Raw genomic sequence first — 19271 nt, 5'->3', positions numbered from 1 at the left:
ATACCTCTATAATATTTTTTTTTATATAATGTGAAACAAGGACACTGGTGGTGCAATGGTTAAGTGCTTGACTTCTAAGCGGAAGGTTGGCTGTTCGAATCCATCAGCCACTCTGTGGGATATAGGACTTGGTGACCTGCTCCTGTAAAGATTTACAGCCTAGGAAATCCTATGAGGGCAATTCTTCACTGTTGTGTGGGGTCACTATGAATCGGAATCAATTCAAAGGCATAGAAGAACAACAGAAGAGTAATGTGAATAGGCCCTTGGGTAGTGCAAGCAATGTGTGTTCAGCTACAATCCAAAAAGTTGGCAGTTTGAACCCACCCAGTGGCATCATGGAAGAAAGGCCCGGCGATCTGTTTCCATAAAGATTATTGCCAAGAAACCCCTATGGAGCAGTTCTACTCTGTAACAGATGGGATCACAGTGAGTCAGAATCAACTCAATAACAGTGAGTTTGGTCAGGTTTTATAACGTGAACTACTAGTAAAGAGTACTGAAATTTGATTTTGAGATGGAGCATACAAATTGTGCTGGGGGTATTTATTAGCCAACATGGTATACTGTAAGAACAGAATTTCTAACTTTGTGATAGCTTTCACATTTCGGCTCAGTCAACATGGGTCCTGGTCTTGGGGGAAGGAAAAGATTGGAGCTTTGTAAGTAGAGCTAAGCCTGAATGAGAGATCTGACTTTCAAAGTCTTTGGAGACTCTGGAGGTGGGGAGGAGTTGAAGAATTTAAATAGGTTTGAACTAATAGCGTTGGGAGAAAGGAGGAGATGGGGCTGGAGGAAGAGGGGGTTGTGGCAGCCGATGGTGACACAAATTATATTGTGATGCCCCTGTGGTTATCACTAAGAAAGTGCTTTTATCTCCAGCAGGTAGGAGATTTGAGTCTCCTGATTTACCACCTAAAGCTTTTCATTCTGTTCAAACGACTGTCTTCACTTGAACTCTAAATTAGTGCTTTAGATACAAAAATCATTGCTGATTTGATGCAGCTTTTTATGTTTCCTCCTCTTGGTTGCTATTGGATCATTTAGTAAAGGCTCTAATCTTCTCCTTGCGCTCATTTTCCCAGTTTCAGTGGGATCACACTCTGGTCATTCTGCTCAGTCCTAGAAATAGGCTGCAATCAGACGCCAAGGGACCAAGCATTTGTTCTTGCGACTGGAAACAATAAAAATAGTTGCTGCCCGTGACTCTCTACATTGCATTACTATTTTATTTTTATAGCTCATTGAGTCTGGTATGCATCATAAGTATCTGAGGCCTGTGTCATTTCTGTCATTGAGAAGTTCAAGGACACAAGACTTAGTCCAATGGAGGTGAAGTGTTTTCTGGGGACTCCATACTTATTATAGGTAGTTGCCATCAGAAGAACAAAGGTGTCTGTTAAGCTTACACTTATGGGTGCATTTATTTTAAGGGGTGATAACTGAGAGAATTGTGTCTATAAAGCACAATCCACTCATCTTTGTTTTTCATATAAAAGTATATTCTTACATAGAGACCACTACATGCATTAACTTTTCCTTTCTCTCCATAAGCAATGCAGCCTTAAGTAGGTAAATGCTTAAAAGAAACATGCTGTTGTCGTTGTTAGATGCCATGGAGTTGGTTCCAACTCATAGTGACCCTATACACAACAGAAGAAAGCCCTGCCCAGTCCTGTGTCACCCTCATGATCGTTGTTATGCTTGAACCCATTGCTGCAGCCACCAAGTCAATCCATCTCATTGAGGGTCTTCCTCTTTTTTGCTGAGGGTCAGCATTGTTGTTAGCTACCATTAAGGGGGCTTCTGACTCATACTGACCCCATGTACAATGAAACAAAATGCCGCCTGGTCCTCGGCCATCCCCGTGGTTGGTTGGGATCAGACCGTTATGGTCCATAGGGTCTTCATTGACCGTTTATGGACTCGGATCTCCAGGACTTTCTTCCAGGTCTGTCTTACTCTGGAAGCTCCCTTGAAAGCTGACTGGTGGCTGTGCATGAAGCGCATTAGCCTGGAATCCAACCCGGGTCTCCTGCATGAAAGGCAAGAATTCCACCGCTGACCCGCCAATGCCCTCTACTTATAAGCTATGTTCATCTAAATTTGTATTTTCTTCATAGTCAGAAGAAAAACCTTCACTTATATGTTCACCTCCTAATCTTTTCACAGCTTCTGCTTCCATTTATTCCTGACTTTGCTGGTCTACTCTTCAGAGAAAAATATTAACTGTCGCCTTTAGCTTATCTCTGAGCCTAAGCTGATTTTCATCCCTCTTCTCAAAGCGTCCTTGACCTACCATCCTAAATTCCACATCTCCATGTGCTCCATCTTGGCTTCCAGTGGAAGGGACATGCAGCGTTGAAGAGGATCCCTAAAAGGATGCATTTTTCAAAATGTCCAGCTTCTCTATCACAGCTTTCATTCCCGAACTTTCTATCAGAGTCATAACAAGCCTCCATTCCTGTGCAAATTTGATTCACATTCTTTATTCAAAGCAATGAATTAACTAATTTGGAGTTATTAAACCAGCAGCAGGCCGACTTTAGGAAAAAACAAAACAAAATGTAAAAAAGCCGACTCTACAAATCTCTCACTTCTAGAGACAGTGAGAAAGACAGAGCCACTGATTCAAATGCAGCTGCTTAATCAGATACAACTTTGCACAGCTGTCCAAGCTTGCCACCATTTTCCTTTCATTCTTCTTCTTGTGAAGATGCAGCCACCTTTAGTCAATGGACATTCTGCACTGTTGCTGCCGTTCCCTCCAGTGTCCCTAGTTATTTAGTCAGCGCCATTTCCTAGGTTATATTCACCAACAATATTGGAGTTCTGTCAAATTCCTGTCACAGAAAAAGACAATGCCCCAGTTCTTAATCAGATGGAATTTCAATTTACAAAATCAGAAGAACGGTTTATTCTAGAGTTTTTGTTGTTGTTGTTCTAATTGTCAAGGCCTGATTCCCTTTTTTGCAGAAGGTCCCTTGGTGGTGCAAACGGTTTGCACTATATTACTAACTGAAAGTTTGGTGTTTCAAATCCACCCAGTGGTACCTGACTATCTACTTCCGAAAGGCCACAGCCATTGAAAACCCTACAGAGCACAGTTCTACTCTGAAACACGTGGAGTCACCATGAGTCAGAGTTGACTCATTGGCAACAGGTGCTGTGTGAACACATAGCTAAAAGGTGCATGGAGGTAGTGAGATAGACGAGGGTACAAGGTAAACCAGTTCTAGGCCTCTTTCCCCCTTAGTCATATAATTCATCTAGAGTAGGCGGTGTTTGGGATGTCTTTTGAAGAAAAAAATTAAAGCTTGGCTGTCATGGAGTGGAAGTTTGTTCCAGTGTCACGAAGAATAGTATTATGGTTGACAGACAACCAAAACTGTGAGCATGTTTACAGCATAATAAAGGCTTGGAAAATCCTCACGCTTTTCACATTGGAAGACCTGATGAATCTTTTTCTATTTGTGCTGATGTGGGGATGAGCTGGCTGTATTAGCTACTTTCACTCTTACCATATTTTTTATCTTTTACCTAGTGAAATACGCGTTTGTTTTTCCATTTTTGTTCTTTTTTATAAAAGTTTAACTTGTTCACAGTCAAGTGCACAAAACCGAAGTGTAAAACCTGTCACTGTCCAGGCGATTCCAACTCAAAGCAACCCTATGTACCACCGAATGAAACGCTCCCCTGTCCTGCACCATCCTCACGGTCATTGCTGTGTTTGAGCCCATTGTTGCAGCCACTGTGTTAATCCATCTTGCTGAATGTCTTCCTCTTTTTTGCTGACCCTCTACTTTCCCAAGCATGACAGACGATTTTTTTGTGGACCATTAACAAAAATAGTTAATTTATATACGTTTAACACATATGAAAATTAATAATACTTGCATTTATTGAATGCCTCAAATTCATAGGTAATGGTTTGGAGAGATGATCTCACTTTGACCCTCACCGTAACTCTGAAAGAAAGAGGGGGGTCATTATTATTCCTGTTTGAGAAAAAAGAAAATTCAGGTTCATGGAAACTGAGTAGTGTATTCAGAGTCGCACCGCTAATAATTAAGCAATTAGCACCCACACCTTGGCAAGGGTAATATGTAAGCTTGGTAATATGTAAGGGTAATATGTAAGCTTGCCAAGTATAGAGATTCAAGTAGTGAGGCAACTAGGAGCAGGAAAGCCACTACTCCTAAGTTTCCATCGATCATCCAGAAGTTAGTCTTACACTAACATTGTAAAATACCAAACGGATTACTAAAATGTTGAATCCCTTGAAACAAGTCATCTTCCTGTTTAGTCTGTTGCAGATGTGTCATCTCACCAACGATGGAGCCATTACTGCTTTAGTAACACTCTGTGATACCAGCCAGAAGTAGAATCATTTATAGATATGTAAACAGCAGAAGTTGCCAGAGTCTGAGGGAGGGGGGCTGTTGTCTTTAATGGAAGAGGCACAATCATAGCCTGTACATCATATAGGGAGAAAGAAGCGCAGCCTTCAAACATTGGTACTTGCTTCTAAGTGAAATTTTCCATTTTTACACACAAAACCAAAAACCCAAACATCGCTGTTGGGTCGATTCCATCTCGTAGTGACCCTATAGGACAGAGTAGAACTATTCCCTCGGGTTTCCAAGCCAGTAAATCTTTAACAAAGCAGACTGCCACATCTTTCTCCTGTGGAGCAGCTGGTGGGTTCGAACTGCTGACCTTCTGGTTTGCAGCTGAGCGCTTGACCACTGTGCCACCAGGGCTTCTTTTGTTTCTTTTAGTTATTTTTTTTAATATTTTATTGTATTTTTGGTGAAAGAGTACACAGCAAAACAGGTTCCCATTCAACATTTTCTACACATATCGTTCAATAACAGTGGTTACGTTTTTCATGTTGTGACCGCATTCTCGTTATTTCCTTTCCAGTTGTTCTGTTCCCAATAACCTAGTCTCACTCCTGGCTCCCCAACCTTCTCGCTGTGCTTTAGAGTCATTGCTGGCCATTTGTTCGCATATATAGGTGATGATTTTTAAAGGAGCGTAGTACTCCAGGGTGATGTTCTTTAAGGTTAGCCTGATATTGAGCTGAAAGGTGACTTTAGGGGATAGTTTTGTCTTTTAGTTATTTTTCAGTTGAAAAAATAATGCATGTCCTTGTTAAATAAGAAGAAGGAAGAGGAGGAGGGAGGAAATAAATAATTAAATAATATGGAAGAGGACCGAGTGGGAGTCATCAGCTCTGTGTCGATGTAAAATTTTATAGTAGTCATAGTTATTAGGGTATACTCCAGTTATGACAAGAGCCAGATGCTTACGGGCAAATCACTTATTTGCACTTTCAGTATCTTGATCTATAAAACAAGACACCATTCTAGTTTATTTCAAAGGACTATTTCTTGGCATACATGTTTATATTTGTACATCATTATCCAGAGGAAATTACCAAAAACCTCTTTGAAACTAGAATAAATATAGTCTTGTGTCTTATCAAAAAAAGAATGGTAATGAGTAAATTCAAGAAATAAATTATTGGTATCTTTCAATCAAAGTCAATTAGAATTGACATTTCATGAAATGGATGTAAATAACACCCAACTGCAAAAATGTCCATGAGTTTATCTAATGATCAGACAAAACTGCTGCCAGCAAGTAATCAGGATTCTGATCTTGCAGTTTCCTAAGCTGATAAGGAGTAATTGCAATAATGACTGAATTAAGGACTTTATTTTATTCAAATAAATTGCACGAGTACACAATTGCATGAATAATGACAAAGGAAGTGTGGCTAAAGAAAAAACGCTATTGAAAAGATTCCACTGATTAGGTAAATAGAGTTGGAATTACTACTCTGAATTGTTGAATGTATATTGATTCAACAAACATTTTTTGAGCACCGGTCGTATTTGAGCAGTGAGCTTAGAGAGGCTAACAACTCAACGGGGAGGATAACGGGATGTGAGAATTAGAGATGAAGGTAAGAAAAAACATTAATAAAATAAAAAGGAGAGACCTTGCAAGGACTGATAGAGAGGTTGGTTACAGCCTGAGGAGTATGATCAACTCTCCTTTCCACTTGAGATTCAAAAAAACCCCAAGCCAGCCAACAAGACGCGGAACAAAATGCCATGAGGTGCGCTATGGTGGCAGGGATGGGAGAAAATCCAGCTTTGACAAAGGCTGTCAAAGGGCTTCACGGCCTTGATGACGCCTGAAGGCCCAGTGGGAGGCAGACAGACGACAACTGCGAGGATGTAGGATGGGCTTGGGGTGGGAAGAGAAGCTCTTAAGAATGCGAAATGGCATGAAGTCAAGAAACACGATGTTGTGTAAGGAGAACTGCATGCAATTGCCCCGAATGTGGGATATTTAGGGAAGGTTCTGGAAAGATGCAAGGGGGCGAGAGAATATCAGGGACATGCACATTTTAAAGATACAAGTAGTTGGGATGTAAAATAAGGAAATGAGAGTGGAAAAATCGAAACAAAGGTAAAAATTCAAAAGATATTTAAGAGACGGAGGTAGCAGCCTACTGGATGCAGGAAGTGTGAGAGGCAGCAGGCCAGGAGAAGGGTCCAGAATTTTAACTCGAGCACTTAGGTGATGGTAATGTGATTCATGGAGATGGGTGAAACATGTTGCGGAGGATTTTGGAAGACAAAATGCTGAGTTCCATTCCATCAAAATCACTGTCCTAATTAAAACTCTTCAACGGTTCCCAATCACCTACAGATTAGGAAAAAAAAATATATATATATATGCACACACACACACATATACATAAAATATAGACATTTGTATGTATCTATGAATATACATATACACACATATATGTATATATATTCACCTGTCTATCCATTTATCAATGATGCGTGTGTATTGCTTTGATGCTGGAAGCTATGCCACCGGTATTTCAAACACCAGCAGGGTCACTCATGGTGAACAGGCTTTTTTGGAGTTTCTAGACTAAGGCAGACGAGGAAGAAAGGCCTGACAATCTACTTCTGAAAATTACCCACTGCCGTTGTGTCGATTCCAACTCATAGAAACCCTGGTGGCGTAGTGGGTAAGTACTACAGCTGCTAACCAAGAGGTCGGCAGTTCGAATCTGCCAGGCACTCCTTGGAAACTCTATGGGGCAGTTCTACTGTGTCCCATAGGGTCACTATGAGTCAGAATGAGTTCTGAAAGTTAGCCAATGAAAACCTTATGGATCACAACAGAACACTGTGTGACTTGCTTGCTTAGGAGAGATCATCAGGAGGGACCAATCACTGGAGGAGAACGTCATGTTTGGTGAAGGAGAAGACTAGCGAGGGTGTTGCCATCTAATCAATACTGACTCATAGCAATCCTATAGGACAGAATAGAGCTGCCCCCTAGGGTTTCCAAGGAGCAGCTGGTGGATTTGAACTGTTGACCTTTTGGTTAGCAACTGAGCTCTTAACCACTACGCTACCAGAGCTCATATACATACATACACATATATATACGTGTATATGTGTATACATATGTGTGTGTATATATATAATAATACTATTTATGTAAAGGTGTATACAAAACCCATTGCCGTCGAGTCCATTCAACTCATAGCGACCCCATAGGGTTTCCAAGGAGCGGGTGGTGGATTCAAACTGCTGACCTTTTAGTTAGCAGCCAAGCTCTTAACCACTGTGCCACCAGGGGGGCATATGTGTACACACACATGCACACACACACACACACATACAAATGTGTGTGTATACACATATATACACCTTTATATAAATAGTATTACTGTCTATAATATTCTGCTTCTTTCTTTGATTATATAATCTTATAACTATATAACTTTCCACAGCAATACCAGGACACATACATCTACCTTGTTTTTTTAACAGCTGCATATATTCCATTGTAAGAGTTTTCCACAATGGATTTAACGAACCCCGTCAGTGATATTTTTAATATTTCTAGTTTTTGCTATTACAACATTTCTGACTGAACACCCTTAAATATACTTCTTCACACATTTCTATGACCACAGCTGAAAGACAAATTCCTATATGTCATGTTCCTGAGACAAGTGTATCTTCATTTTACATTTGTATAAATATAAATTGTCCCCCAGAGAGGCGACTCCAATATGTATTCTTTCAACTGTTCCCAACAGCACTCCCTTTGACACTGGGGATGCTCAGTGTTTTCCATTTCCTGGACTTGCATTTTTAAATTGTATGAGGTTGAGTATCTTTTCATATGTTTATATCATTAATATTTACTTTTTCTTTGATCTAATGTTTTAGATTGTTAGTCTTACTTTTTTTCAAAACTCTTTTATATTAAGGTAATTAGTTCATTGTCTATTACAGACTTTGCAAATATTGTCCCCCCCTTTCTTGACTTTTCAATTTTTCTTGATGCAAACATTTTCTGTTTATGTAGTATTCGTGTACATTTTTCTTTGTGGCTTCTGAACTTTTAATTAAGGCCAAGCTCCTTGTATGTTATTAAATTTTTTTAAAATGCTTGGAAATAATTGATTCTACAAAGCAGAATAAACCATTTTTTAACATTTTGCTTGTGCTATGAAGGTCTTAGAAACCCTGGTGGTGTACTGGCTAAGACCTATGACTGCTAACCAAAAGGTCAGCTGTTCAAATCCACCAGGCGCTCCTTGGAAACTCTATGGTGCAGTTCTACTCTGTCCTGTAGGGTCACTATGAGTCGGAATCGATTCAGTGGCAACAGGTTTTGGTTTATGAAAATCTTAGCTATTGTTTTCTACCTGGAGTTCAAAGGCCAACGACTGTGTCACCTGTATCTGCTATCATTGCTTTCTAATTAGTGGCATCTGAATTAATAGAGAACTGAGGTTCAAAATGCTAACAAATTATTTCTCAGCAATGCTTACTTTCTGCCATATAACTAATGCTGTTTAGTCAAGGGGAGGGGGTAATGTATCATAACCCATAGGATGAACTCTTACCTTTCCTTTCTAAATCCCCAACATGGTTTTTCCCTTACGGAAGGTCACCAGACCTCACTGTCATTATCTGAAAAATGATGATCATGTGTTTATTTGAACAGAATAGGGTAGGGTAGAAGAAAATGCACTGGGTTTGATAATCACTTCTTCACCAACGGGCCTCTACCACCAGAGCATATGTCTCTCACGGGCAAGGCCCTGGTCCCAGTCGTCACTGAATACCCAGCACATATCACAATGCCTAGCACAGAAAAGTTACTTGGTAGATATGTTAGGACAAAGTGAATGAATGAATGGAAGAACAAACTAAGGTTTATAGTCTCAACTCCAACACTGACTTGACTTGTGACCTGGTATAAAGTAATCTTTCAGGGCCTCAGTCCCCTCATTTGCAAAACAAATATCATAATTTCCATCCTAACAGGAAGGTCCCTGGGTGGTGTGAAAAGCTTGTGCTAACCTAAAGGTTGGCAGTTCAAACCCACCCAGTGGCACTGTAGAAGAAAGGCCTGGCAACCTGCTTCCATAAAGGTTACAGCCAAGAAAACCTTAAGGAGCACAGTTCTACTCTGTAGCACATGAGGTCACTATATGAGTCGGAATCAACCCCACAGCAATGGGTTTGATATCCTGACTGCACCACAGGTTTGCGCTGAAGAATAGTAAGATAATAGATGTCATAGTGATTTGAAAAATAAATCATAGGGGGAAAAGCAAAATCATACTGATATGCATTTAATGAGCAACTATCCTTTCGCAGGTTAAGGAATATTTGAAATGCAAACTGTGTGATACTGACAAGTGTAAAAAGGTCAGAGAAAAACAATATACTACTATCATTGTATTATCTTTATTGTTACCAGTTGTCTTAGTCATGTAGTGCTGCTATAACAGAAATACCACAAATGAATGGCTTTAACAAACAGAAATTTATCTTCTCACGGTTTAGGAGGCTAGAAGTCCTAATGCGGAGCACTAACTCACAGGGAAGGCTGTCTCTCTCTGTCAGCTACGGAGGCATGTCCCTGTGGATCAGGACAGCCTCTTCTAAGCTGTGTCCACAGGCAGGCTTCTCTCTGGCTCTCAGCCTCTGTCCTGCTTGGGCAGTTGTTACAGCACTCTTTAGCCCCGCCAGTAAGTGCCCAGAGGCACCCTACTCTGCCAGGAAGCCTCCTGCCCAAAGGCACTCAGCCTTCTTGCCCTGTGGGTTCGGCTCCCGCGCCTTCTCCCACTGGTTTTCTGGTTGTGCTGCTGCCATTTCTCTGCTGCCACTTTCTCGCCATCCTGCTCTGTCTCCAGTGTTATAGCTCACTCTGGTCTCCTGGCTCTAGGAGGTTTTCAGTATAGAGACCCCGGGTGCAAAGGACACGCTCCACTCTGTCTGTTCTTCTTGGTGGTATTGAGGTCCCTCTCTCTGCTGGCTTCTGTCTCCTTTTATCTCTTGTAAGATAAAAGGTACGACACGACTCAAGTAGGGCATGACTTGAATAAGGGTGGTAAGGGTGGTGACTGGGATAAGGGTGGTGACTTGAGTCACACCCTCTAACAAGGTGATGACTCAAGATACATCCCACCCTAATCCTGCTTCATTAAAATAACAGACAACTCACTCTCAAATGAGACCATAACCACAGGCACAGAGGCTAGGATTTACAACACATCACAGAATGGAGGATAATTACAGTAGATCACAAAATGGAGGACAACCACGTAATACTGGAAATCATAGCCTAGCCAAGTTGACACACATTTTGAGGGGCTACAATTCAATCTGTAACACCAATGTTATTCAGAAGAAGCCTTAGAATTATGAAGCAGAAAGGTGCTATGGACTGTAAGAGCCAAACAGTAAATATTCTAACTTTTATGCCTTCTCCTATTATTTTGTCCTCTTATTGGTTAATTAATTCTAACGTCCATTACAGACACCTCTTGACGCTTTGGAAAGTTTTACGTATACTTTTGGTGTATACCTATAGATAGATAGATAGGTGTTGTTTTTAGGTGCTGTCAAGTCTATTCCAACTCATAGAATAGAATTGCCCCATAGGGTTTCCTAGGCTGTAATCTTTCTTTCTTTCTTCTTTTTTTTTTTTTTAATTGTACTTTTTATGAAGGTTTACAGAACAAACTAGTTTCTCATTAAACAGTCAGTGCACACACTGTTCTATGACATTGGTTAATAAATCCATGACATGACAAACACTCTCCGCTTTCAACCTTGGGTTCCCTCTTACCAGCTCCTGGGCTGTAATTTTATGGAAGCAGATCACCAGCTGCTCTTTCTCTCTCAGAGCTGCTGGGTGGGTTTGAGTCTTTCAGTTAGCAGCTTAACCCCTGAGCCACCAGGGCTCTTAGGTAGAGAGAAAGAGAGAAAGTGATAGATATAATAGTATCTAGATATGGACACATTCAAAACGGTATCAGATTCAAAAATATTGCCAGCCTGAAAGAACCTTTTGCATTCTCCATTTAAAGTCTTTGTTTTCCTTTTACGTAAGGAATTGGGGCAGGCAGTCAGAGGAAACATGTAGGAGAAAAAAGGGAAGATTTTCAGAAAAAGAAATGTAGTTCAAAAGGAAGAAATCTGATGTGTTTTATAGCAATGCTTATGTTACACTTGTTAATTTTATTCTGTTTCCCTACAGGTTTAAATGTTTACTTGGCTACTTGGCTACTGGTTGGAGAACACAAAATGAATAACTCAACAAACTCCTCTAACGATGGACTGGCTCTGACCAGCCCTTATAAGACCTTTGAAGTAGTCTTTATTGTCCTTGTGGCTGGATCCCTCAGCTTGGTGACCATCATTGGGAACATCCTGGTCATGGTCTCCATTAAAGTCAACCGCCACCTCCAGACTGTCAACAATTACTTCTTGTTCAGCTTGGCCTGTGCTGACCTCATCATAGGTGTTTTCTCCATGAACTTGTATACTCTCTACACTGTGATTGGCTACTGGCCTTTGGGGCCTGTGGTGTGTGACCTCTGGCTAGCCCTGGACTATGTAGTCAGCAATGCCTCAGTTATGAATCTGCTCATCATCAGCTTTGACAGGTACTTCTGCGTCACCAAGCCTCTGACCTACCCCGTCAAGCGGACCACGAAAATGGCAGGGATGATGATCGCTGCTGCCTGGGTCCTCTCCTTCATCCTCTGGGCCCCAGCCATTCTCTTCTGGCAGTTTGTCGTAGGAGTGAGAACTGTGAAGGATGGTGAATGCTACATCCAGTTTTTTTCCAACGCTGCTGTCACCTTTGGCACAGCCATCGCAGCCTTCTATTTGCCAGTGATCATCATGACTGTGCTATACTGGCACATATCCCGAGCCAGCAAGAGCAGGATAAAGAAGGACAAGAAGGAGCCTGTGGCCAACCAAGATCCAGTTTCTCCAAGTCTGGTGCAAGGGAGGATAGTGAAGCCGAACAACAACAACATGCCCAGCAGTGACGATGGCCTGGAGCACAACAAAATCCAGAATGGTAAGGCCCCCAGAGATGCTGTGACTGAAAACTGTGTCCAAGGGGAGGAAAAAGAGAGCTCCAATGACTCCACCTCGGTCAGTGCCATCGCCTCTAACATGAGAGATGATGAAATAACCCAGGACGAAAACACAGTCTCGACTTCCCTGGGCCATTCCAAAGACGAGAACTCTAAGCAAACATGCATCAAAATTGGCACCAAGATCCAAAAAGGGGATGTATGTACCCCATCTAATGCCACTGTGGAGCTAATTGCTTCTGCAGGTCAGAATGGAGACGAAAAGCAGAACATTGTAGCCCGCAAGATTGTGAAGATGACTAAGCAGCCTGCCAAAAAGAAGCCTCCTCCTTCCCGGGAAAAGAAAGTGACGAGGACAATCTTGGCCATTCTGCTGGCTTTCATCATCACTTGGGCCCCATATAATGTCATGGTGCTCATCAACACCTTCTGTGCACCCTGCATCCCCAACACGGTGTGGACAATTGGTTACTGGCTCTGTTACATCAATAGCACTATCAACCCCGCCTGCTATGCACTTTGTAATGCCACCTTCAAGAAGACCTTTAAACACCTTCTCATGTGTCATTACAAAAACATAGGTGCCACAAGGTAAACCGTATTTGAGGTGGCCAAGGGGAGCTTGTGAAGAATAAAAGGGATGTAACACTTTATAGTGTTATGATGGAACGTGCAATTAAGGAGCCCAACAGTGACATATTATCATGCCTATGCTCCAGTTGGAGAAACGTGCTCCTTATGAACCTTATCATTTTAGGAGCAAGGAGACAGTGAAAGAGACACATTGCAATTGTAGATCTAAGGGACAATCTCTGCTTTCTCCTACTCTCTTGAAGAAGGGCTTCCGAATCTATAATTTTATCAGTCTCTGCACAGAGGAATAACTTTTTTTTTTTCCATTTTCTTGTGTTCCCATGTGTCCACATGAGGATGAAATGCCACAATGACAAGCTACCATGGAGACTTAAACCATAAAGAAATAGGTAACTACACAACGGGGAGGTGAAGAAGAGAAATCAAGAAAGCCCACATACTTGGCCTCCAGAGTGTTACGTCTACATTATTCTTTCATCATGGTCTTATTTGGAGGACTACTATGTAGTAAATGCCCTTTTTTTTTTTTTTTTAATATTTTCCTTTTCCCACCTTCAAAAGGAAACAAGGAAACAAACAAATACTAGGTCCCATCTTTTGTTTTTTTTTTCTTGTTATGGCATTAGATTTTGTACTTTCTTGTTTTACATTATATATGGGTAAAACCTATGGGACTTTAGCTAAAGCCAGTCAGGCACAGCCATGAAATAGGCACTTCACACCTGCCACTGTGCCCTCTGCATTCTTTGGGGGTACAAAGACCTCTAAGGATTTAGTTCACTTTTGATCCTTTATGTGAAATATTTTCACCAACCTGGTTTTCTCCTAAACTAGCCTTTCATTTTAACAGCATAGCCCACCTAAAACATAAAAATGCTTCAGAAGCCAAAGCCATTTGTAAAATTGAGTTTTAATCTAACTAAACAATGGTTAATCTAGTTGGAGAAAGTCTACAAAGGCCAGATATATTTTCCTATGAGGAAATACAGGGTTGAGAGGGCATTCTGTTTCAAACCTGAAGCTGCGTGACCCTGACATGAAATGCTAACTTGTAAAACATGAACTCCTGGCCTTCAGCAGCAGGAAGAGGATGTGGCTTTATTTGTTGGGAATTCTAAATGGGATCAGCAAATCCACATGGCACCAATGACTTCTGGGTCAACCCCAAGAGAATAAGACTGTCTCTTCAATGCCTCACAAAGGATGCCATACAATTCATAAAGTTAAATGAGGCTGTCTACCACCACCCTATGACTCAGTGGAGGGGGAAAAAATAAGACTAATTTCAGAAAGGTTACTGAAACCACAGATTCCGTATTCCTCAAATTGTCAATTCTCTTTAAGATTATTTAGCTTCAAAATTCTTCTGTAAGTAGACTTATTGTCAGTTCTGTGATAGAAATGTAGTGGATAAGTAAACAGAGGCCACGTGAGCTCAGTAGAATCTAACAGAAAAATGTGAGGGGCTGCACTTATGTCATGTCTCACCCTCTCCCTGGATCGTAAAAAAATGTGTGTCAGAAACTCTTACCAAATGGCGGCTCTATACAGGACCTGGTCCGTGTCAAGACCTTTGAATGCCAATCCAGATAAGTATAGGATTATGTTGATTCACATCAACTAGCTATTTTTAGCCCTCATCTTCCCCCCCCCCTTATTGTATTAGCTACAGCCTTCTAACTAGATTTTCTAAAGATGGCCCAATCAATCAAAATCGAATTTATAAATGCCTTTTTAAATTGCATATTTTTGTTTTTTTGTATTTATGGACTTAGGATATCTTGCCAGTAACACTGATGTGAGTTGCATGATGAATTGGTAACCATTAGACCTTAGCACTCATTAGAATTATTTTGTATGACTTGCCTCATTGATGGCATCTCAACAAATAAGTTTTAAAAAAAGAAAAAGCACAAGGGAAACAACAAAAAAGAACAGTAAGAACAAATTGTCGACAGTGTTTATACTTAATTCACTGTTTATAAAGATAACTTGTTTAAATAACTTCGGTCGTTTTTCCCCCTACTCCTACAGAATTGGTTCATACAAATTCCTTTATGCTATTATCACTTCAATGTAAATTTTTTACATTTTAACTCTACATTTATTTGTATTGGGTTTCTGCAAATCAACTAACCAATTGAGTGTAAAGAAGATTGTTAGGTTGTTTGGTTTCTGTAAACAAAACAATTGACTGGCCGGATATTTCACTGTATAACTTGTTGTACTAGAATGGTGGAGATTCAGCTTTAGTTGGGACGAACCCTTTGGATTTAAGGATTCAGGGTTCAGGATCTGGGCCTTTCTTGGGTTTGCTCTAGCAACCCAACTCTATCATGGGCCCAACTGCCTTTTACTTGTCATTGCCACCACAACCTTCCCGTCCTTCCTTCTATTCTTAGTCTTCACCACAGTACCACCACCAGGAAAATCATCAAGTATTAAAGAGAGCAACTGAACACAGACTAACACATCATGGGAACTTTGTCAACTGTAATCAGAAGAATGGAAAGAGCATGGAAAATAGTAGATGATCAGAAAGGAACGGGTGCTGTATTCAACAATTTTGAATTAACGCTTCCTGGATCTGTTTCAGTGGTTCTGAACCAAGGACAATTTTGTCCCCCATGCCCTGGGGTACGTTTAGCAACGCGTGGAGACGTTTTTGGTTTTCACTACTGGGAAGCAGGGGTAGGGCTGTTGGCATCTAACGGGTAGAAGCAAAGGATGCTGCTAAACATCCTACAACGTATAGGACAGCCCTCCAATAACCAAGAATTATCAGGCTCAAACTGTCAATAGTACTGAGGTTCAAAAATCCTGGTCTATTTTAAGGGATTTCTAGAGCTTGCCTTCCATAAGTGGGAAAATAATCATTCATCACCGTCGGATTATTAACGCAAATTGCTCAATCATTTGAAAAAGCTGATGTTCACCAATTGTGTCTCGGAAACACCGCCATCCATTGAGTCTGATGGATTTGTAGTTCATAGACTGGGGACACAGGCCACATCTATACATCCAAAATAACCCAGTCATGCACATTAACACATTATTTCCAACATCTCAGTGACCAGTTACGGTTGCTGTGGAGTCCAGGCAATCAAGATTGTGGTAGTTGGCCGTTAAAATGGTTGCAGTTGGTATGGCCAGTTTCTAGGGAGCTGCCATTTTTCCTTTTGAAAAAATTAACAGTCTCTTTCGAAAAAAAAATAGAGAGATATGATTTGTTTCCTTTGTTTTCACTGAAAAGGTGAATTTCTTTCAAGTCTTTATTTCTTCTCTCCCCATTAAAAAATATATATATATTCCAGAGTGGTCTTACAAGAAGAGGAGATTAAGAATGTGAAAAGAGAAGGGATGGCCCTTTTACAAGTTCATCATTAAACACACGCCAATTCCCACATATCAGGACAAAGTTCTCAACATAATAAATCACCCAGGCCAAGCTTTCCCATTTGAAATGTGGAAACTGGGGGTCCCACATCCTCCTGCTCTTTGCCCATTCATTGCTGTTCCGATCACGAAGAGCTGACACTGGGGGAGATGGGAGTTCAACAGGATGGCGACATGTACTTAGGACGCAGTCTACTTTTGTTTTCTCCCACTTAGTTATTGCTAGTTGCCTCCCCCCGCCCTCCTGACCAGTTTAATAATATTACTTTCAGCAACCATAGCACTGATGTTGCAAATAGAGTAGGAAAGCACCCAAAGCTGAATGACTTTGTGCAAAGTGTATTTTCAGCATGTAGATACAATACCATGCCTCTTAAATATGCTTCCCTTAAAAGGGTGCACACCACAGCATGCCGTGTGCATATTTAACCTCTCCTCCAGGAATATGCTGTATGCTTAATATACATATTCTATAAGTAAAGTATTACAGTGTACAATAGAGATACATATTTCTGTATGCAAATAAATATATTATACACAAAATCTTAATACGTCATATGGTACGTGTTGCTTCTGAGGAACAAAACCCAACCCATTGCCTTCAAGTTGGCTCCTACTCATAGCAACCCTATAGGGCAGGGGAGAACTGTCCCGTAGGGTTTTGAAGGCTGTAATCTTTATGGAGGCAGACTGCCACATCTTTCTCCCACGGAGCAGCTAGTGGGTTTGATCCTCTGACCTTTCAGTTAGCAGCTGAGCACTTAACAACTGCCCCACCAGGGCTCCTTAGAGAACAAGAGTAGATTTTAAATGCCTGATTTAAAAAAAAAAAAAAAGCAGTTGCTTATGAAGGAAGAAATTTAAGAAGGGCCAAAATCCTACCCATATTGAAATTAAAACTGTTTTATAATCATCGAGAGCATGGCACTGATTTTAAATATCTCTTGGAGGGGTAAATTAAGACTTTGCTAGCATTGCCCCATGTGACAACAACTCTCCACCCTCTTGCCCTAGCGTCTTACCCTTCCTCACTTGCTCCTTCCCGGCTGAGGCTGTTCCAGCAGCTGTGTTGGTCTCCTGGCTGATTGCAGGATGAGGCTGCCCCCCGCCCATTCTCGTCCAGCTTCACCCCCCTCCAAATTAACTGATTTTTGTCAAATGAAAAACAATCATACTGGTAGAAAAGGATGACCTTCAGAATGCTTTTCGGTCTGACAAACAAGACAAAAATTGTACAAGCTTTGCACTTTATAAATCATTCTTTTCAATTTAGGTCTGGTACAACAGCCTTATACATTAAATGTAAAATAAAAATAAAAATAAAAAATAACGTATGATGGTGTGAGTTTCCCTAAGAACTTAGAAAATGGATGGTTTATTTTTTGGTGTTCTGTGTTTTCTCCCTGGCCATTCTCTTCCTTCCCCTGTTACCCACTCAACTACCCACATTCCACAGAACATTTTCTTTGGCCCCTTAGCCAAGTCCTTACTGTGAGCTAGTTGCCAACTTGTATGTTATATTCATTGGTATTGGGCTCGTAATCCCAAGTGATGCTTTCATTTTAATAGAAAGTGTTTACCTGCTGGATTTGTGAAAAGTTCCTGTTACAGTCTTTAGACCCAAGGAATGCAATGGGAAAGGCATTTTCGAGTGAATTCTCATCATCTTCAAATGTTATGACATACTTAAATGTCTACCCACTCCCTAAATTTTACCTATTATGAAACAATCTACCCATGTAATTGGTATCCCTTACCTGCATCCATCATTTCTGGAGAAAGAAAAAAAATGATGTTTATGTCAGTTCCCATTGGTTTCATACTATTTCACTGAAATGTTATCAATTCATTTTTGAGAATTTGAATTGGATTCTGTATCAGTCAATTGTCAAATGCTATTCAAAACAGTGTGGTTGCAAATACGGGGAAAAGACCAATACCTTGCCATCCCTGAGGAAGAATCTCCCACTGACAACCTGGGTTAGTCTTCTTCTACCAAGAATGGAAGGGAAGAAGCTGAGTGGTAAGTTCTGAAACCCAGGTATTTATTACATAGGTAACATTCCAGAAAATCTGTTCTTTGGCTTCCTGAACACACACTCACCTAAGGAACTGTGGGGAAGTGCAAAGAAATGAAAAAGACATCCATCTTCTGCACTTGCTACATCAGCTTAGCAGTTCGTCTAAATCCTTAATTGCTCTACCAGTCCTGGAAATGTGGATACTTTGGAGGTTTTTTTGAAGGGCTGAACAAATGCGTGTCCTTTCCAAACTCAAACTCATTGTCATCGAGTCAATTTCAACTCACAGTGACCCTGAAGGACAGGGTAGAACTGCCCCATAGGGTTTCCAAGGCTGTAATCTTTATAGAGGCAGACTGTCACATCTTTCTCCCACAGAGTGGCTGGTGGTTTTGAACCATTATCCTTTCAGTTAGCAGCAGAGAGATTAATCACTGTATCCCATCAGGGCCCCTTATCCTTTTCAAGTTGTTATAAATTAAAGGAGTTGGAATTGCCTAGATGGCAATAAGTTTTGTGGGATTTTTGTTTTGTCTTGGTTTGGTTTAATGAATAGGAGTGTACTTGTGTCCAGAAAGATTTACAATGAATTGCAGAGATGCCTAATTGAAATCTGTACACCAGCTCAACTATTTGCGGTAAAAAAAAACAAACAAAATTCACTTCACCCTTAAGGTAATTTTCTTCAACATTGTAAGTCTTGCTTCCCTACTGCTCTTGGATAAAAAGTGTTGCTTCCAGTTTATGATGGTGTGTGTATCTTTATTACGGCCATATGATATTACGCCATACAT

At 40.7% G+C, this 19271-nt stretch overlaps 1 protein-coding gene across 2 annotated transcripts in view; it reads left to right on the top strand.

Annotated features, from left to right (window-relative positions):
• Positions 1-17689, top strand: part of CHRM2 (cholinergic receptor muscarinic 2) — a 176193-nt gene extending 158504 nt beyond the window's left edge. For both annotated transcript variants that reach the window (XM_049893799.1, XM_049893800.1), the window contains one exon: positions 11614-17689. In XM_049893799.1, the coding sequence (XP_049749756.1) occupies positions 11661-13061 (1401 nt within the window). In that variant the 5' untranslated portion in view covers positions 11614-11660 and the 3' untranslated portion in view covers positions 13062-17689. The remainder of the gene's footprint in view (positions 1-11613) is intronic.
• The last annotated feature ends 1582 nt before the right edge of the window (positions 17690-19271 follow it).

Source organism: Elephas maximus, chromosome 8 (assembly GCF_024166365.1).
Source record: "Elephas maximus indicus isolate mEleMax1 chromosome 8, mEleMax1 primary haplotype, whole genome shotgun sequence".
Lineage (NCBI taxonomy): Eukaryota > Metazoa > Chordata > Mammalia > Proboscidea > Elephantidae > Elephas > Elephas maximus.
Note: the sequence above shows the minus strand (reverse complement) of the source record. Positions and strands in the feature narration are given on the sequence as shown.